The sequence below is a fragment of the Salvelinus fontinalis genome, chromosome 26 (assembly GCF_029448725.1).
Source record: "Salvelinus fontinalis isolate EN_2023a chromosome 26, ASM2944872v1, whole genome shotgun sequence".
NCBI lineage: Eukaryota > Metazoa > Chordata > Actinopteri > Salmoniformes > Salmonidae > Salvelinus > Salvelinus fontinalis.
The window spans coordinates 39,634,321-39,648,723 of NC_074690.1; the positions used below are offsets into that span (position 1 = coordinate 39,634,321).

Here is a 14,403-nt window from a genome sequence, read left to right on the forward strand (position 1 = left end):
TATTATGGCACAGTTATAGCACAACTTGAAAAACATAAGAACATATTTTTTTCCCATAACTTGTTTTGCACTGCATGCGCAGACTGGATAAGTCTGGTAATAGCCAACAACCTACAGTATATATGTCACACAGGCACCAGTTATTTGATTTAAATGGACTATAGTGCCGCCTAGGGATCTACTACCCACTCATCATTAAATTAGAGCCAAACCATGCCACGCTGCTTTTCATTAGTGTCGTGCATTGATGGTATATATTTGTAAATATATATTTTTTTGTATTTGCATGTCATGGTTAATTAACAAAAACAAGTATTTGGGAATGATCTGTGGGGGCCTAATGCACACCCTCATACTCGCTGACAGACGGAACAAGATACTATTTTCACTCTATTGAAATATGTTTTGTATCAGTGTAGATATGGGAAGGGTGTTATGCTTAAAAGCCAGGCAACAGAAATACAGTACCATTCATATTTCAGTAAGATTAGAAGTGTTGCCACTTTAGTTTTGAGGTTTGCGTTGATCCTGCGCATTGTGTTTCGGGGTGGTTGGGGATTGTAGTTTAAATACGTTTAACTACAAGCTAGTATTGCATTCCAGTGAATGGAACACACGTTCGCCTAAAAACTACTCTTCCCGTTTCAACTATTGCTGAGTTCACGTGTACGAAATGCCTCATGGGAATTATATTCATAATCAGAAAGAAAGTGCCATTTCATCCATAGTGAAAGGATTTCTTAAAGACTACAGTAACCAAGATGCTAAGCGTAAATTGTCAACATAGAGCTGTCAAACAACACAAACGCCATCTTGACAGCAGCCTTAAAATGGCAGAAAAATGCCAGGGAGAAACCGAACTACGGACAGGGTTTATTTTCTTATTTTGAAAAGACTGTCCCTTCCCTGTTTTGCTAAAAACGTAGCTAGGGGGTTGATGGCCAGTGAGAGAGACGAAATACGTTAAAATGGATATCACGACGGCGGTTTTCAACGCGGCCAGAGATGGTAAGCTGAAACTTATCCAGAAGTTGCTGAGCAACAAAAGTCCGGAGGAGTTGGAAGCTCTCGCCGAGGAGAAAACGCAGGGAGGCACACCTCTCCTCATTGCTTCTCGACACGGACACTTAGAGGTTGTGGACTATTTGCTTGAACATTGCAAAGCTAACGTGGAACTAGGAGGCTCGGTGAACTTTGACGGCGAGACGATTGAAGGGGCTCCCCCGCTATGGGCGGCTTCGGCGGCTGGTCACCTCCCTGTCGTCCGCACACTTCTCAAACACGGTGCCTCTGTCAACAACACTACGCTGACCAACTCAACGCCCTTACGCGCTGCCTGCTTCGATGGTCACCTGGAGATTGTCCGTTACCTGGTGGAACACCGAGCCGATATGGAGGTAGCCAACCGCCATGGCCATACCTGCCTGATGATCTCCTGCTACAAGGGCCACAAAGAGATAGCAAAGTTCCTCCTGGAGCGTGGTGCAGATGTCAACCGTAAGAGTGTGAAAGGCAACACTGCTCTCCATGACTGCGCTGAGTCCGGTAGCCTGGACATCATGAAGATGCTGCTGAAATGTAATGCCCGCATGGAGAGGGACGGCTATGGCATGACCCCTCTTCTAGCTGCCAGCGTCACGGGGCACACCAACATTGTGGAGTACCTCGCCCACCAGCCCCGCTCTTCACGAGAAGAACGCGTTGATGCACTCGAACTCCTGGGGGCCACCTTTGTAGATAAGAAGAGAGACCTCCTGGGGGCTATGAGATACTGGAGGAGAGCCATGGAGCTGAGACAACCCGCTGACAAGGTGGGACTCCTGGCCAAGCCCCCTCCGGGTCCCCCTGTCCCTGCCTACGACTGTGCCCGAGAGGTGAGCACAGCCGAGGAGCTGGAGGCTCTGATCACAGACCCCGATGAGATGCGGATGCAGGCCCTGCTGGTCCGTGAGAGAATCCTGGGGCCCTCGCACCCCGACACCTCCTACTACATCCGCTACAGAGGGGCCGTCTACGCCGACTCTGGTAACTTTGAACGCTGCATCAGCCTGTGGAAGTACGCCCTGGACATGCAGCAGAGTAACCTGGACCCCCTCAGCCCCATGACGGCCAGCAGCTTCCTGTCCTTCGCTGAGCTCTTCTCCTTCGTGCTGCAGGACCGGGCCAAAGGTACACTGGCCACTCGCGTCACCTTCCACGACCTGATGGGGGTGTTGGGGAAGAGTGTGAGGGAAGTGGAGAGGGCGGTGGCCCAGAGGGACAGCCCGCCCGAAGCCCCCCAGTTCACCAAGGCCCTGTCCATCATCCTCCACCTGGTGTTCCTGCTGGAGAAGCTTGAGTGCACCACGGAGCAGGAGCACCAGAAGAAGCAGACGGTGTACCGCCTCCTGAAGTTGAACCCGCGGGCACGGAGTGGCTTCACCCCCCTGCATATGGCTGTGGACAAGGACACCACATCGGTGGGCCGCTACCCTGTGGGTCGCTTCCCCTCCCAGACCGTGGCCTCGCTGCTGCTGGAGTGCGGAGCGGACGTGGACTCCCGGGACTGCGACAACAACACGCCCCTGCACGTCGCTGCCAGCAACGGTTGCCCGGAGATCATGGCGCTGTTGGTGAGGGCAGGGGCACACTTCGATGCCACCAATGCCCAGAGGAAAACGGCGTACGAGCTGCTGGAGGATCAGAGCAGTGGACACCCGGCCCTCTACCCCCTCAACTACGTCACTCTGCAGTGCCTGGCGGCGCGCGCCATTGAGAGGCACAGACTGCCCTACAAGGGCCTCATCTCAGAGGAGATGGAGACCTTCATTGAGCTGCACTGACCCCCCCCCCCCCTCTTAAGATCCCCACACTCTCCCTCAGACCCCTCTAAGCCACCCAACAATGACCCCCTTCACCACACCTCACCCATGTCCCACCTGACTCCCCTCATTGTCACCATACCCCAGCCCACCCCCTTTCCCCATGGCCTTTCCCCTCTCAGTACCCCTTCTAACACCAGACTATTAGCTCCGTCTCAGACCAAATCGCAGCAATAATCCTCCTGGCTTCTAAACGTTACACTAACAACAGACTGGGAGCATTTTAACTGTGGCTAGATGCATCCGGTCAGTGCTCTCTCTTTAGGTTATGGGCAATTCCACGGTAACAGAGTGATGCTGAGATTCAGATTTTTCACTTTTAAAATGTATGCCAAACAAAAAACTATGATAACAAAGTTAAACAATCCATATAACGCAATTGCACAAGGCATACTTTTAACAATTTCCACAGAACATTTTATAAGAACATATTTACTCTTAAGAACAGTGAAGAATCTGAGTCTCAGCATTGCTCTTTTATTGTGGATTTGCCCTTATCTGTTATTAAGACATGGACACTTTCTAAGTGCTAGGTTGCTATTTGTTTGCAGGTGAGGGGAAAAAAACTTTGGACTTGATTTTAGGATTTGATGCTTTCTCTTCTCCTGTTTCTCTTGATAAGCAAGGAAGACTCCTCACAGAAAGGAAAGTATGGCAGTGCCTATATATGTATTGGGTGGTGGCTAGTTTTAAGGTGGGAATGGAAGCTGTATTACTTGATAGTACATGATCAAATATTGACAGTTAACTGCATGAGAGGCTTAAGAGTGAATAGGATAGCTTGTTTGTTGTCTTGTTTTGCAAGGTTATCCAGAAGCCTCCTTTGAACAAACAAAGTACACATTGTATGCTTGGCTGCCTGGTATCGATGTATTTGTTTTTAAATAATTCATTTTTGCGTTATTTAATCCTCCGCACCCCATATCTTGACATTTTAAGGAGTGTTTGAAAATCCATTTTGTGCCAAAACTCAGCCTTATATCGTTTCTCTAAACGTGTAATCTTACAGGTTAGCCTGAACCTAGTGAACTTGCTTACTACAAATGGAGCAACTCACAGCTGTAGAACGCAGACTTTCTCATAAGGATACAGTTTTGTTTTAGGCTAGCCTTCATCTCTTCTTTAGCTCTGTGTTTTTAGACTGTGTGTGTGTGTGTGTGTGTGTGTGTGTGTGTGTGTGTGTGTGTGTGTGTGTGTGTGTTTTACAACCTGGTCAATGTCTTGAAGTCTCCCTCTGGACAACTTGGACAAAGTGGGAGAGGAAAGCTGGAGATTGCTCTTCATCTCCTCCTGAGTGAATGTTTCTGTTGATCCCAGTATCAGATCATCTATTCTAGTCTGTCTACAGTCCATGCAGAACAATTGGGAGTCTATGCAGTCGCTCAGTGTGACGATATCAAAACCCAGGGGGGATCCGATTAACCACAGATGCAGGTGATAAGGATGAGGAACAAATCGCACCCAGCATTTTAGTCTTCTTTTTTTTTTTTACAATTTCAGTTTTGTGTTATCATACATCAGGGGTGTCAAACTCATTCCACGGAGGGCCTTGTGTCTGCAGGTTTTTGGTTTTTCCTTTCAATAAAGCCCTAGACAACCAGGTGTGGGGAGTTCCTAACTAATTAGTGATGTTAATTCATCAATCAAGTACAAGGGAGGAACGAAAACCCGCAGACACTCGGCCCTCCGTGGAATGAGTTTGACACCTGTGTCATACATGCTTTCTTTTATTTTTTTTCTGTTTGTCCCTTATGTAACAAAAAAAAAAACACCTGATTGAATGCACTTTGAAAAACCTCCCTGAATCCTAAAGTGTCACTGTGCAACATCCAGGCTATGGACTCTTGCAGCCTCTCTCTCAACTGATTGATTCATTTAACTGATGATGATAACTTCAGAACAGAACTGTGTTGAGATACTTGAATAAAATTCAGTGTCCCTGCAGCAAGTGGGTTTGTGTGTTGCCTAGGGAATGCTTTGAATCTCCTTTGTGTCTCTCTTCCCTCTCCTTTTCTCTGTCTGTCACTGTGGTGGTGTTGTACCTGTTGAGCTTTTGAGAAAAGAGGTTTATTTTTCATAGGAGTCTTTTAGGTGTTAGGCTAATGTTACAAACTCTGACGTGAGTGCAAAATCTCAGTGCGATACAGTACTCCAGTCCCAATTCAATTATGGTATTTTTAATTGCTTCTGATAACTGCTTAGTTCACACTGTTAGAACAATCCACAAGCCGCTGTTCATTAGCAGTGGACTGTAATCTCCTCTCACCTTTAACCCTCACTGTGTTCCTGTCTCTACTGTGTAGAGCATGTACAGGGCTGGCTAGACTAGCACCACCCCAGTGCTCTGCTGTGAGACGGCTGGGTAGAGTGTATATGAAAGGGTAACAGACAGCTGGACTAACTAATAACACTGACTCATATTACGGAGGCCCTTAGATGGATTGAAATAGGTGTGATGGAAGAACACACTGTCCCTCCCTGCTCGACGGGTTCCCATGCAGCTTGCTTATTAAAGCTAGGTGCCTAAACTTAAAGGCCCAGTGCAGTTAAACTTGATTTACCTGTTTTTTCTATATATTTCCCACACTGGTTGGAATAATATTATGAAAAGGATAATGCCCTTTTACTCTAAGAGCTGTTTGAAAAGACCGCCTGAAATGTCTTCCTATTTTGGTGGGATGGAGTTTTGGTTACTAGACCAATAAGAAAGATTTCCAAACCTCTCTGCAAAAAATTGTTAATTTTCAGTTTTCCCCTCCCTACTCCCAGATAGTCCTAGCTAAATTCTTGCTTGAGAAATTGCTCTTTGCTAAGAAGCTATTTTTGTTTATTTTTTACCGTTTTAATTGAAAACTATCACAGTAAGGTACTTAATTTTTATCCTGAAATGATTTGATATTGAGTTAAAAATGGCTGCATTGGGCCTTTAACTGATGCGGATTCAAGTTTGAGCTCTGAGCCTTCCGTGCTCGTTTGGTTATTTCTACGGGCCAGGAAAAAAATCAGGGCTCTAGGTATAGTCTATTGCCAGGTGTCCTAGGCATTTCCCCTTGGTCAGGTCACATGGTAAGGAATAACACCTGACTAAATTTACCCCCCCCCCCCCCCCTTTTCCACAGCACTTTGCAAATGACCTGAGTGTCATATTTTGGTTGTCACCGCAGTCCAATGCCTGTGGCTTTTAGGCGTTAAAGTACCTCTATATTTCTATTATGTTTCTAAAATTCCAGTAAAAACGAGACTGTATCCCTTATATTTTATTACTTGTATTTTTTTTCCCTTAAGTGACAAACAGAACATACTCTTTGTTCTCCCTTTCTTACTCTCTCTCTGGTTACAGAACGTGAGGTGTAAAAATCTTGATCTTTCGGTGGGCCAAGCTCTTAAAGTATAAATAGAGTGCAATCAACGTCACTGCGGGGCAGTGGTGGAGACCGGGCCATTTCCCCTGCTATTTTAGGGTCCTTTCACCCCAGTCTCTCCCCTGTAAACAGGCTTACACTAAGGTAATACACACAGTCAGTCAGGTCACTGGATGACTGGCAGGGACAGTGTCCTGGAACCACTCCAACGAGTTTGGTCCTTCGTTGAACCAATTTTGTAAAATATCTATGTTTGACTCTACTGCACATTAGCCTATTAAAACTTCTGATTATTGATCATCACATTTATGATATTGCCATGTTTTACTCTGCGCTTCCACTGCCTACAGTTGAATCGCTATGGGGCTATCCCTCATGTTAGTGATTTATTATTGTTATTCAGTGTTAAACGGTCATTGTTGTTGTTAAATTCACAGTTAGTATCTGTTTTCTTTGAAAGGTCAGAGGCCATGGAGTTGAACTTTCGAGAGGTCACAGGTGTGTCAATAAACCCCAGCCTGAAACAACAACCCCCAGTCCCTGACCCCCTGCTCCCCTGTGGCGTCTGCAGATCAAATGGAACTGGACAGGTAGAAGCAAGATACTGTAGCTGATGCTCTTCTCTGCCCATAGACCTATCTGGGCCAGTCAACCCCTAGAAAGTAGAGAAAGGAAAGGAATCCGAAGCAAACAATATGCTAATTTCTCCTGCAGCTAGCTCTCTGGCATGCAAGGTGTTTCCACCATAGGCCTATTCCTGACACCTAGGGTTACAATATATTCAAGTTAAATTCAGTCAGTAAGGAATTATTGAATTGAGAATTTGCATTCACCTCCTGAGTTGAGCTGATCTGGAAAGGAATTCCCACCGAACCTGCTGACTCCCTTTTGGCTTAGGAGAAGGGCTAGGGTTTCGATTTATGACTGGACATAGTGCATATGTGCTCAGACCCCGTTTAGGAAACAGCAGTAGACTGGAAGGTTACTGTTATAGATAGTCTCACTTGCCTGACTGACGCTCCACCAGTGGCTGTGGGACGGGACTGTTTTGTAGAGGGCCTTCATCTTGAGTAAAAGATAAGAGGCTGATATTTTGTCATACATTCCATCAAGTCTATCGGTATATGAGTCCCTTTTGGGTATAGTGTAACTAACTTTAACATTCTGTCATGAATGTTTATCTTATTAAAAAACATTTTCCCATCTCAAGAGGTTAATTCAAAAATGACAATAGTAATTGTCTAAATGAAGTAACATGGTTGACTGTGACAGGGTTGGTTCTGTCTGTTTATGGGTAACAGGGTTGACTTGTTCTGCTTGAACCCATTCAGTTTTCCACCACAAAACACCTGAAAATTGTCAAAAAATATTTAAGCAGCTCACCTGATTTTACAATGATTTGACTATTAGATATTCAATGTTCCTTTTGGGGAAAAAAATGTTTTAAAGGAAGAGTTTGACCATGTTGAAACGAGAGGTTAGTTCACGTAACAGGGTTGACTTTAAAATTAGGGACAGTTTTTTTTTGTTTTCCTTAAAATGAATCACTCATCACATGAAATATCTAGAGAAAATTATTTTTTAAGCTAAACAAATTAACTAAGGCTTTACACATTTTCCCACCAGTGGTGTGTTTCCACGAAATGGACTTGTTGCGGATAAAAATCTGTGCGTGATGATGTAGTGCACACAAAATGTACTTTTTCGGGACGTTTTTCATGTACCTAATACAAATCTAAAGTTCAATATGTTTTCATCACATTTTCAACTCTACCTATAGTTTTTCATAAATAAAAAAAACGAAATAGAAAATGTGCCTACTCTGGTCTTGTCACCTGCGCTCTAGCCAACAGCGTGCAGATATAGTGTGGGTAGACTGTGCAGATTGTCTAGCCCAGTGCTTCCCAACCAGGGGTACTGGGAGCCATGGGGGTACTTGGTCAATCCACAGGGGGTACTTGAGAAGACTTATGAGACCATAGGCTTACTGGTCAAATAGACATGAGCGGGTACTTCAGGGGTACACCGGGAAGAGCAAAATTCAGTTGTTGGTAATGTAACCAAAAAAGTTTGCGAACGGCTGGTCTAGTCTACATGATGAGTTTATTATGGATAAGCGGGAATATTTGTTTTTATCAAACGGCAGTCAAGTATTGATCATCATGTCACCAGAACGCTCTATATTTATTGGAAAGCAGCATCAAGCTCACCACTGTGCACTCACTACCCTGTGAAGTTCATAACTTATTTAATCTGTAGCTTAATAAACTACATGGTTTCCTGAGTCGTATTTGGAGGACCACACACCATATCATCGCGTGACTCCACATTTACTTCGATATGATGGTTATTATATCAATATTTGTGCATTAAGGCGTTTCCACCGCCATTTCCCTCATAATTAATTTTACCGACACAAAAAGATCCCACCATGTTGAACCAACAAATTATCTGTCTGCATTTATAAAATTACACCGAAACTTCCAATTTCCATCACAGCTGTTGTGATTTTTATCTAAGCCCACAGGAAAGTGTGTGTCCTCAGGTCTGGAGGGATGCAAAAGTCCTTCTGCCACCCAAGAATAGCAAAGCACGGCTCAAATAGCTGACCAATCAGTCTGTTACCAACCCTTACTAAACTTTTGGAAAAAATGGTGTTTGACCAGATACAATGCTATTTCACAGTAACTAAATTAACAACAGACTTTCAACATGCTTATAGGGAAAGGTGTTCCAAATGTAGGCCTGAGGCACTTAGTCTACACAAATGACTGATGATTGGCTTAGAGAAATTGCTAAACTTATGGGAGCTGTTCTGTTAGACTTCGGTGCAGCTTTCGACATTATCGATCATAATCTGATGCTGGAAAAACGTATGTGTTATGGCTTTACATCCCCTCCTATATTGTGGATCGAGAGTTACCTGTCTAACAGAACACAGAGGGTGTCCTTTAATGGAAGTCTCTCCAACATAATCCAGGTAGAATCAGGCATTCCCTAGGACCCTTTACTTCATTCAATCTTCACTAATGACCTGCCACTGGCACTGAGTAAAGCCTGTGTGTCTATGTACTGTATGCTGATGACTCAACACTGTACACATCAGCTACCACAGCAAGTCAAATCATTGCTACACTTAAACAACGAGTTTCAGTATGGCAATAAATAAGTTGGTCCTAAATATTTAAAAAACTTAAAGCATTGTATTTGGGAAAAAGGATTCACTAAACCCTAAACCTCAACTAAATCATGTAATGAATAACGTGGAAAAGTATCTAGTTGAGGAGACTGAACTGCTTGGAGCAACCCTGGATTGTAAACTGATGGTCAAAACATATTGCTGCAACGGTGGCTAAGATGGGGAGAAGTCTGTCCATAATAAAGTGCAGCTCTGCTTTCTCGACATTGTTATGAAAAAAAGGCACTTCTGTCCCTAGTTTTGTCACACCTGGACTACTGTCCAGTCATATGGTCAAGTGCCACAAAGAGGGACACAGGCAAATTACAATTGGCCCAGAACAGAACAGCACGGCTGGCCCTTAAATGTACACGGAGAGCCAGCAACTCTCCTGGCTCAGGGTGGAGCCTGCTTGTCTTTGTGAGAGTTATTGACATGCTAAAATCACCAATCTGTCTGTTGAAGCGACCAGCGCACAGCTCAGACACCCATACATACCCCACAAGACATGCCACCAGAGGTTTCTTCACAGTCCAGAACAGACTACGGGAAATGCAAAGCACTACATAAAGCCATGAATACATGGAACTCTATTCCAAATCATGTAGCTTCGTCAAGCAGTAAAATCAGATTTAAAAAACGGATAAAACTACAATTTATGGAACAGCGTGGACTGTGAAGAGACACGCAGGCACACACACACACACACACACACACACACACACACACACACACACACACACACACACACACACACACACACACACACACACACACACACACACACACACACACACACACACACACACACACAGCATTCACAAACACATGCTAGCACACACTACACGCACACGGCAGTGTAAAGTACTACTTAAGTAGCTTTTTTGGGTATCTACTTTACTCAAACATTTATATTTTTGACAACTTGTACTTTTACTCCACTACATTCCTAAAGAAAATGATGTACTTTTATATTCTTTACATTTTCCCTGACATCCAAAAGTACTTGTTACATTTTGAAGGCTTAGCAGGACAGGAAAATTGTCCAATTCACACACTTATCAAGAGAACAAGTGGTCATCCCTACTGCCTCTTATATGGTGGACTCACTAAACACAAAGGCATCTTAGGTAAATGATGTCTGAGTATTGGAGTGTGCCCGTGGCTGTCCATACATTTTCAAAACATGAAAATGGCGCAGTCTGGTTTGCTTAATATAAGGAATTTTAAATGATTTATACTTTTACTTTTGATACTTAAGTATATTTGAGCAATTACATTTACTTTTGATACTTAAGTATATTTAGAAACAAATGCTTTTAGACTTTTACTCAAGTAGTATTTTACTGGGTGACTTTCACTTTTACCTGAGTAACTTTCTATTAAAGAACCTATACTTTTACTCAAGTATGACAATTTGGTACTTTTTCCTCCACTGCACACACATACATTTTAAATATTGTTATTTTGCTGTATTGTTTTTGTATTGTAGATATGTTATGGTAGAGTAGTGTGTAATAATGTGTTATATATTGTTTTATTGAATGTAATTGTGATTGGACTGCATGAAGAGTAGCTTCTGCCTTGACAGCAGCATATGGGGATGTGGAATAAAATACAAAAAAATACTTTACTCGCATAAAAACTGTGCATAGAAATGTGGGTAGTGATGGTGAAAACTTGGAGAAAACTTGACGTTAATTGGGCTAAAGTATTCCTAGTCGCAGAGAGCACACAGACCACTTTTGTCTTTGCCACAATAATCAAAAATATTGAATTTTGCTTGTGGTCTATATTAAATACGACTTCAATTAATATAACAGGCTTTTAAAAGTAATATTGGTGCACAATTTCTACTTAAAATAGGGATGCAAAAGGCACTCATTTCGTGGAACAACCCATATCAGACCTCTGATTAAACCTTTCTGTTTATAGGCAATAGGTATACACTTCGTACATTATATATAGAGCAGACACGTTTCTCTATTACATGTGTTAGAATGGCATTCATTTGATTCATTATACTGTATACGTTATGAACGTACAGCACTACTGACTAATGTAAGACAATATGGAAAGCTGATGTAACTACAGTGGTACTTCTCTTTTCACCCACAAGGTGTCAGCAGTAACAAAGGAAATACAGCTTAGCCTCCTTTGTTCGAGAGCAGCTCAGATGGTCATATTCAGTCATGCCAGACAAGAGACCTGGTCCAAAAACCAACCCGGTACCACCTGCCATAGCCCCTACCACCTCCACTAGCCCCCAACCTTGCTGTGTTAGCAGACCTGAAGGAACTGGATAGATAGCAATATGGCATTGGCAATGGCTCCCCTAAACGCCTCTTCATCTAATTACCTTCTACCCCTGACATTAAAGAGACTACATGGATACATTATGGTTAGGTGAAGAGATAAACACAAATAATTGGTCTGGTGAAAGCAGATTATGCTTAGATGATGGAGAAAAGACAAGGTGTGTGTTAGTTGGGTTGATTCTGTGTCAGGGCATGCAGGTTTGAATATGTGTGTGTGCTCCGCATCTCACTCATATCATGAACTGAAAGGTTGTGTGCGTGTTTGTATGCGTGTAAACAGCTAAAGTCGGGAAAGTTTTGCGCTCCCTCTAGTGGATAGATCTACATAAACAAGCCTGGTATCGTATAATCTGTCGGGAAGGAATGGGATGCGTGGGCTAACGAGCAGCAGTAAATTCCGGTGTTTGGGTTTTTCGTCTCTGGTTGTTTGGACAAATTACAATTTCGCAGGTGTTAGCGTCTCTCGAATTTCGGAAGAGGAGGGGACATTCAGCCCATAATTTGCAAAGATAGAGAGTGTGAAGCTCCTCGTTCCGGTCCCAGTTCCTCGATCTAGCATATCTTGATCCATTTTCTCAACAAGTATGGACCCAGAACTTAATCGAGCAGCTGACCAATTACATGAGACTTTATTTCTGGGTTAACGAGATTTCGCCTCCCTCAAGAGCTTCAACATCCACCTGGTTCTCTGCGTCTCCTCTGGCCCAGTGTCAAGACGAGACAACACTTATTCTCCTTTTTTACGAGGGCAATATGTTTATAGGTTTGACTGTTATATATCTGACTCTGAATATTAAATTCTATAAAAACACTTAGGCTACTTCTATGCATATTTTCATAGTTCAAAAGGACCTACTTTTGCAACAAAAAAAAGAAACGACATGCGGATGATTTTCATTGGAGAGGTGAGTTGTTCTAATGAGACAGTTTGAATGCTACTCCAATGAATGGAACCCTAATGATTCTTAAATTAAATTCTGAATATCTCCCTTGTTCTCATTATTATATAATCTCATCTAGTCCCTCATGACATGTAGAGCTCACTCTAACATACAAGTTACAGTAGACAGGCTTCCTCAGCAACAGCAGCCATCTCTTTAGCACCAGTCAGCGGTCCACTGAGATGACAAAAAGGTTTGGGTGATGAGGGGGATGCGGTTGCTATTGGAGATTTTGACTCCATCACGTCACGATGGGAGGGAGGGGGAGCTCATCCGTGTGTGAGAGAGCGAACAGGAGAGAGGGGGGAGAGGGAGGAAGGGCATTGAGGAGGAAGACAGTGAGTATCAATTGACAACGAGCAGTGTCTAAAGCCGCTCGACCGGAGATGGTCCCCCCAAACACGGGCGCAGAATAGTGGTCCTGCAAGGCGAGAGGACAGCCGAGGACGCCGGCGATGCATGCGTTCACTGCCGAAAAATCTAACCTTTCAGAGGATCTCTCCTGTCAAATGGGATTATTATTTCTGTCGGGGGTTAAAGGGAAGCTGCCAGCTGCAAGTCCATGCACATTCATTTATCCGATCAAAAACAAGACGGAGCACTCACTTTCTCCATAAAGGTAAATATGAAATCGATTAAAAATAGGTTGTTTTGCCATATGCACGAGGGATTCGTTTCCTTTATGTATTATTAAACACCGCGCCCTGATCGGTATTGCTCGGTAGGCAGTTTGGCTGTCGTGTGCTCGGCTGCTGTTTACAGACTCTATTTTAAACATATGGGTCAATTTGGATCATTTCTCCTTCAAACAATAATACTATGTTTTGGGTTACTTTAGACTTTGCATGCAACTGTTGAGCTTGGGTTTTCTGGTTGGGAATAATATCATTTGCAGGTTGTCGTCGGCGGTACCAAGCCTTCTTGCCACCCAGCTTCTCTCCTGCGCCTCATTGTTCACCAGAGAGGCTTTATAAGGGACCCCTCGCTGGTTGGCGATATGTCACCCCTTTGTTCATCATCAGTTTGTTTTGACACCAGCCGGTGCTTTCGGCACGTCTGTCATCGTATGTATTCTTTATTTATTCTTAATAACCAATCGCGCCTATATTATGCTAGTTTTTTGTTGTTGTCCTTTATAGGCATATCTCGAGCGTCAGTTCACCCAATTGCCATAAATCGGGCGATGACATGACACCAGGTGGCGGGGCGGATAGTCTATTTAGATTACTCTACAGACTATTGGGTCGCTTCGCCTATTAGGCACCTGCTTCTTCCATTAGCATTGTTGGAAAAAAACATTAAATATTCACAGATTTTTTAACACATGTTAATATGATGTGTTGACCCATTTAAAAATCATATAAGGCCAGAAAAATGCGAGGACACTTTCAGGAAGCATCTATGCCTCTGAAATATAATGCTGGCATCGATTTACCTTGACACATTTTCGCAGGGTGTGCTTGCATTGACAAAAACAAGCGCACCTTGAATACTTATCTAGCCACCATGCTTTTTTTGGTGTTTTAATTCCTTACAGACAATGCAACCACCAGGCCTTCAGGCAGCAGTTTGGATAGATCCTATCATATCAAATCCAAGTTTAGGCTTAATTGTTCCCCCCCCTTCCTTTCTCTTAAAACAGATGGCCTCTTCATCCCTTGAGGGGCATCATATGTAGGCTGGTGTTCATTCCAACCACTTTCCACATCTCTAATTGGTTCAAATTCACACCCATTCATATTC

The 14,403-nt window shown here is 43.4% G+C and overlaps 2 protein-coding genes across 9 annotated transcripts in view; both read left to right on the top strand.

The window, feature by feature from the left end:
* The first annotated feature begins 718 nt into the window (after positions 1 to 718).
* LOC129824321 (protein fem-1 homolog A) lies at positions 719 to 4,374 on the top strand. Its single transcript, XM_055883881.1, has one exon. The coding sequence runs from the start codon at positions 969 to 971 to the stop codon at positions 2,820 to 2,822; it is 1,854 nt and encodes a 617-aa protein (XP_055739856.1). The 5' UTR covers positions 719 to 968; the 3' UTR covers positions 2,823 to 4,374.
* An 8,566-nt stretch (positions 4,375 to 12,940) lies between these two features.
* LOC129824322 (receptor-type tyrosine-protein phosphatase S-like) overlaps positions 12,941 to 14,403 on the top strand; it is a 106,346-nt gene continuing 104,883 nt past the window's right edge. For 4 of the 8 annotated variants that reach the window (XM_055883882.1, XM_055883884.1, XM_055883886.1 and 1 more), the window contains exon 1: positions 12,946 to 13,279. The gene's annotated coding sequence lies outside the window, so the exon portion shown is untranslated. Of the gene's footprint in view, positions 13,280 to 13,704; positions 13,725 to 14,403 lie in introns of those variants that run through there. The other 4 variants (XM_055883887.1, XM_055883890.1, XM_055883889.1 and 1 more) reach the window with 3 other exon arrangements.

Bases quoted from the DNA above. Each gene is read 5' to 3' on its own strand.
- LOC129824321 (XM_055883881.1), top strand. From the start codon at position 969: ATGGATATCACGACGGCGGTTTTCAACGCGGCCAGAGATGGTAAGCTG.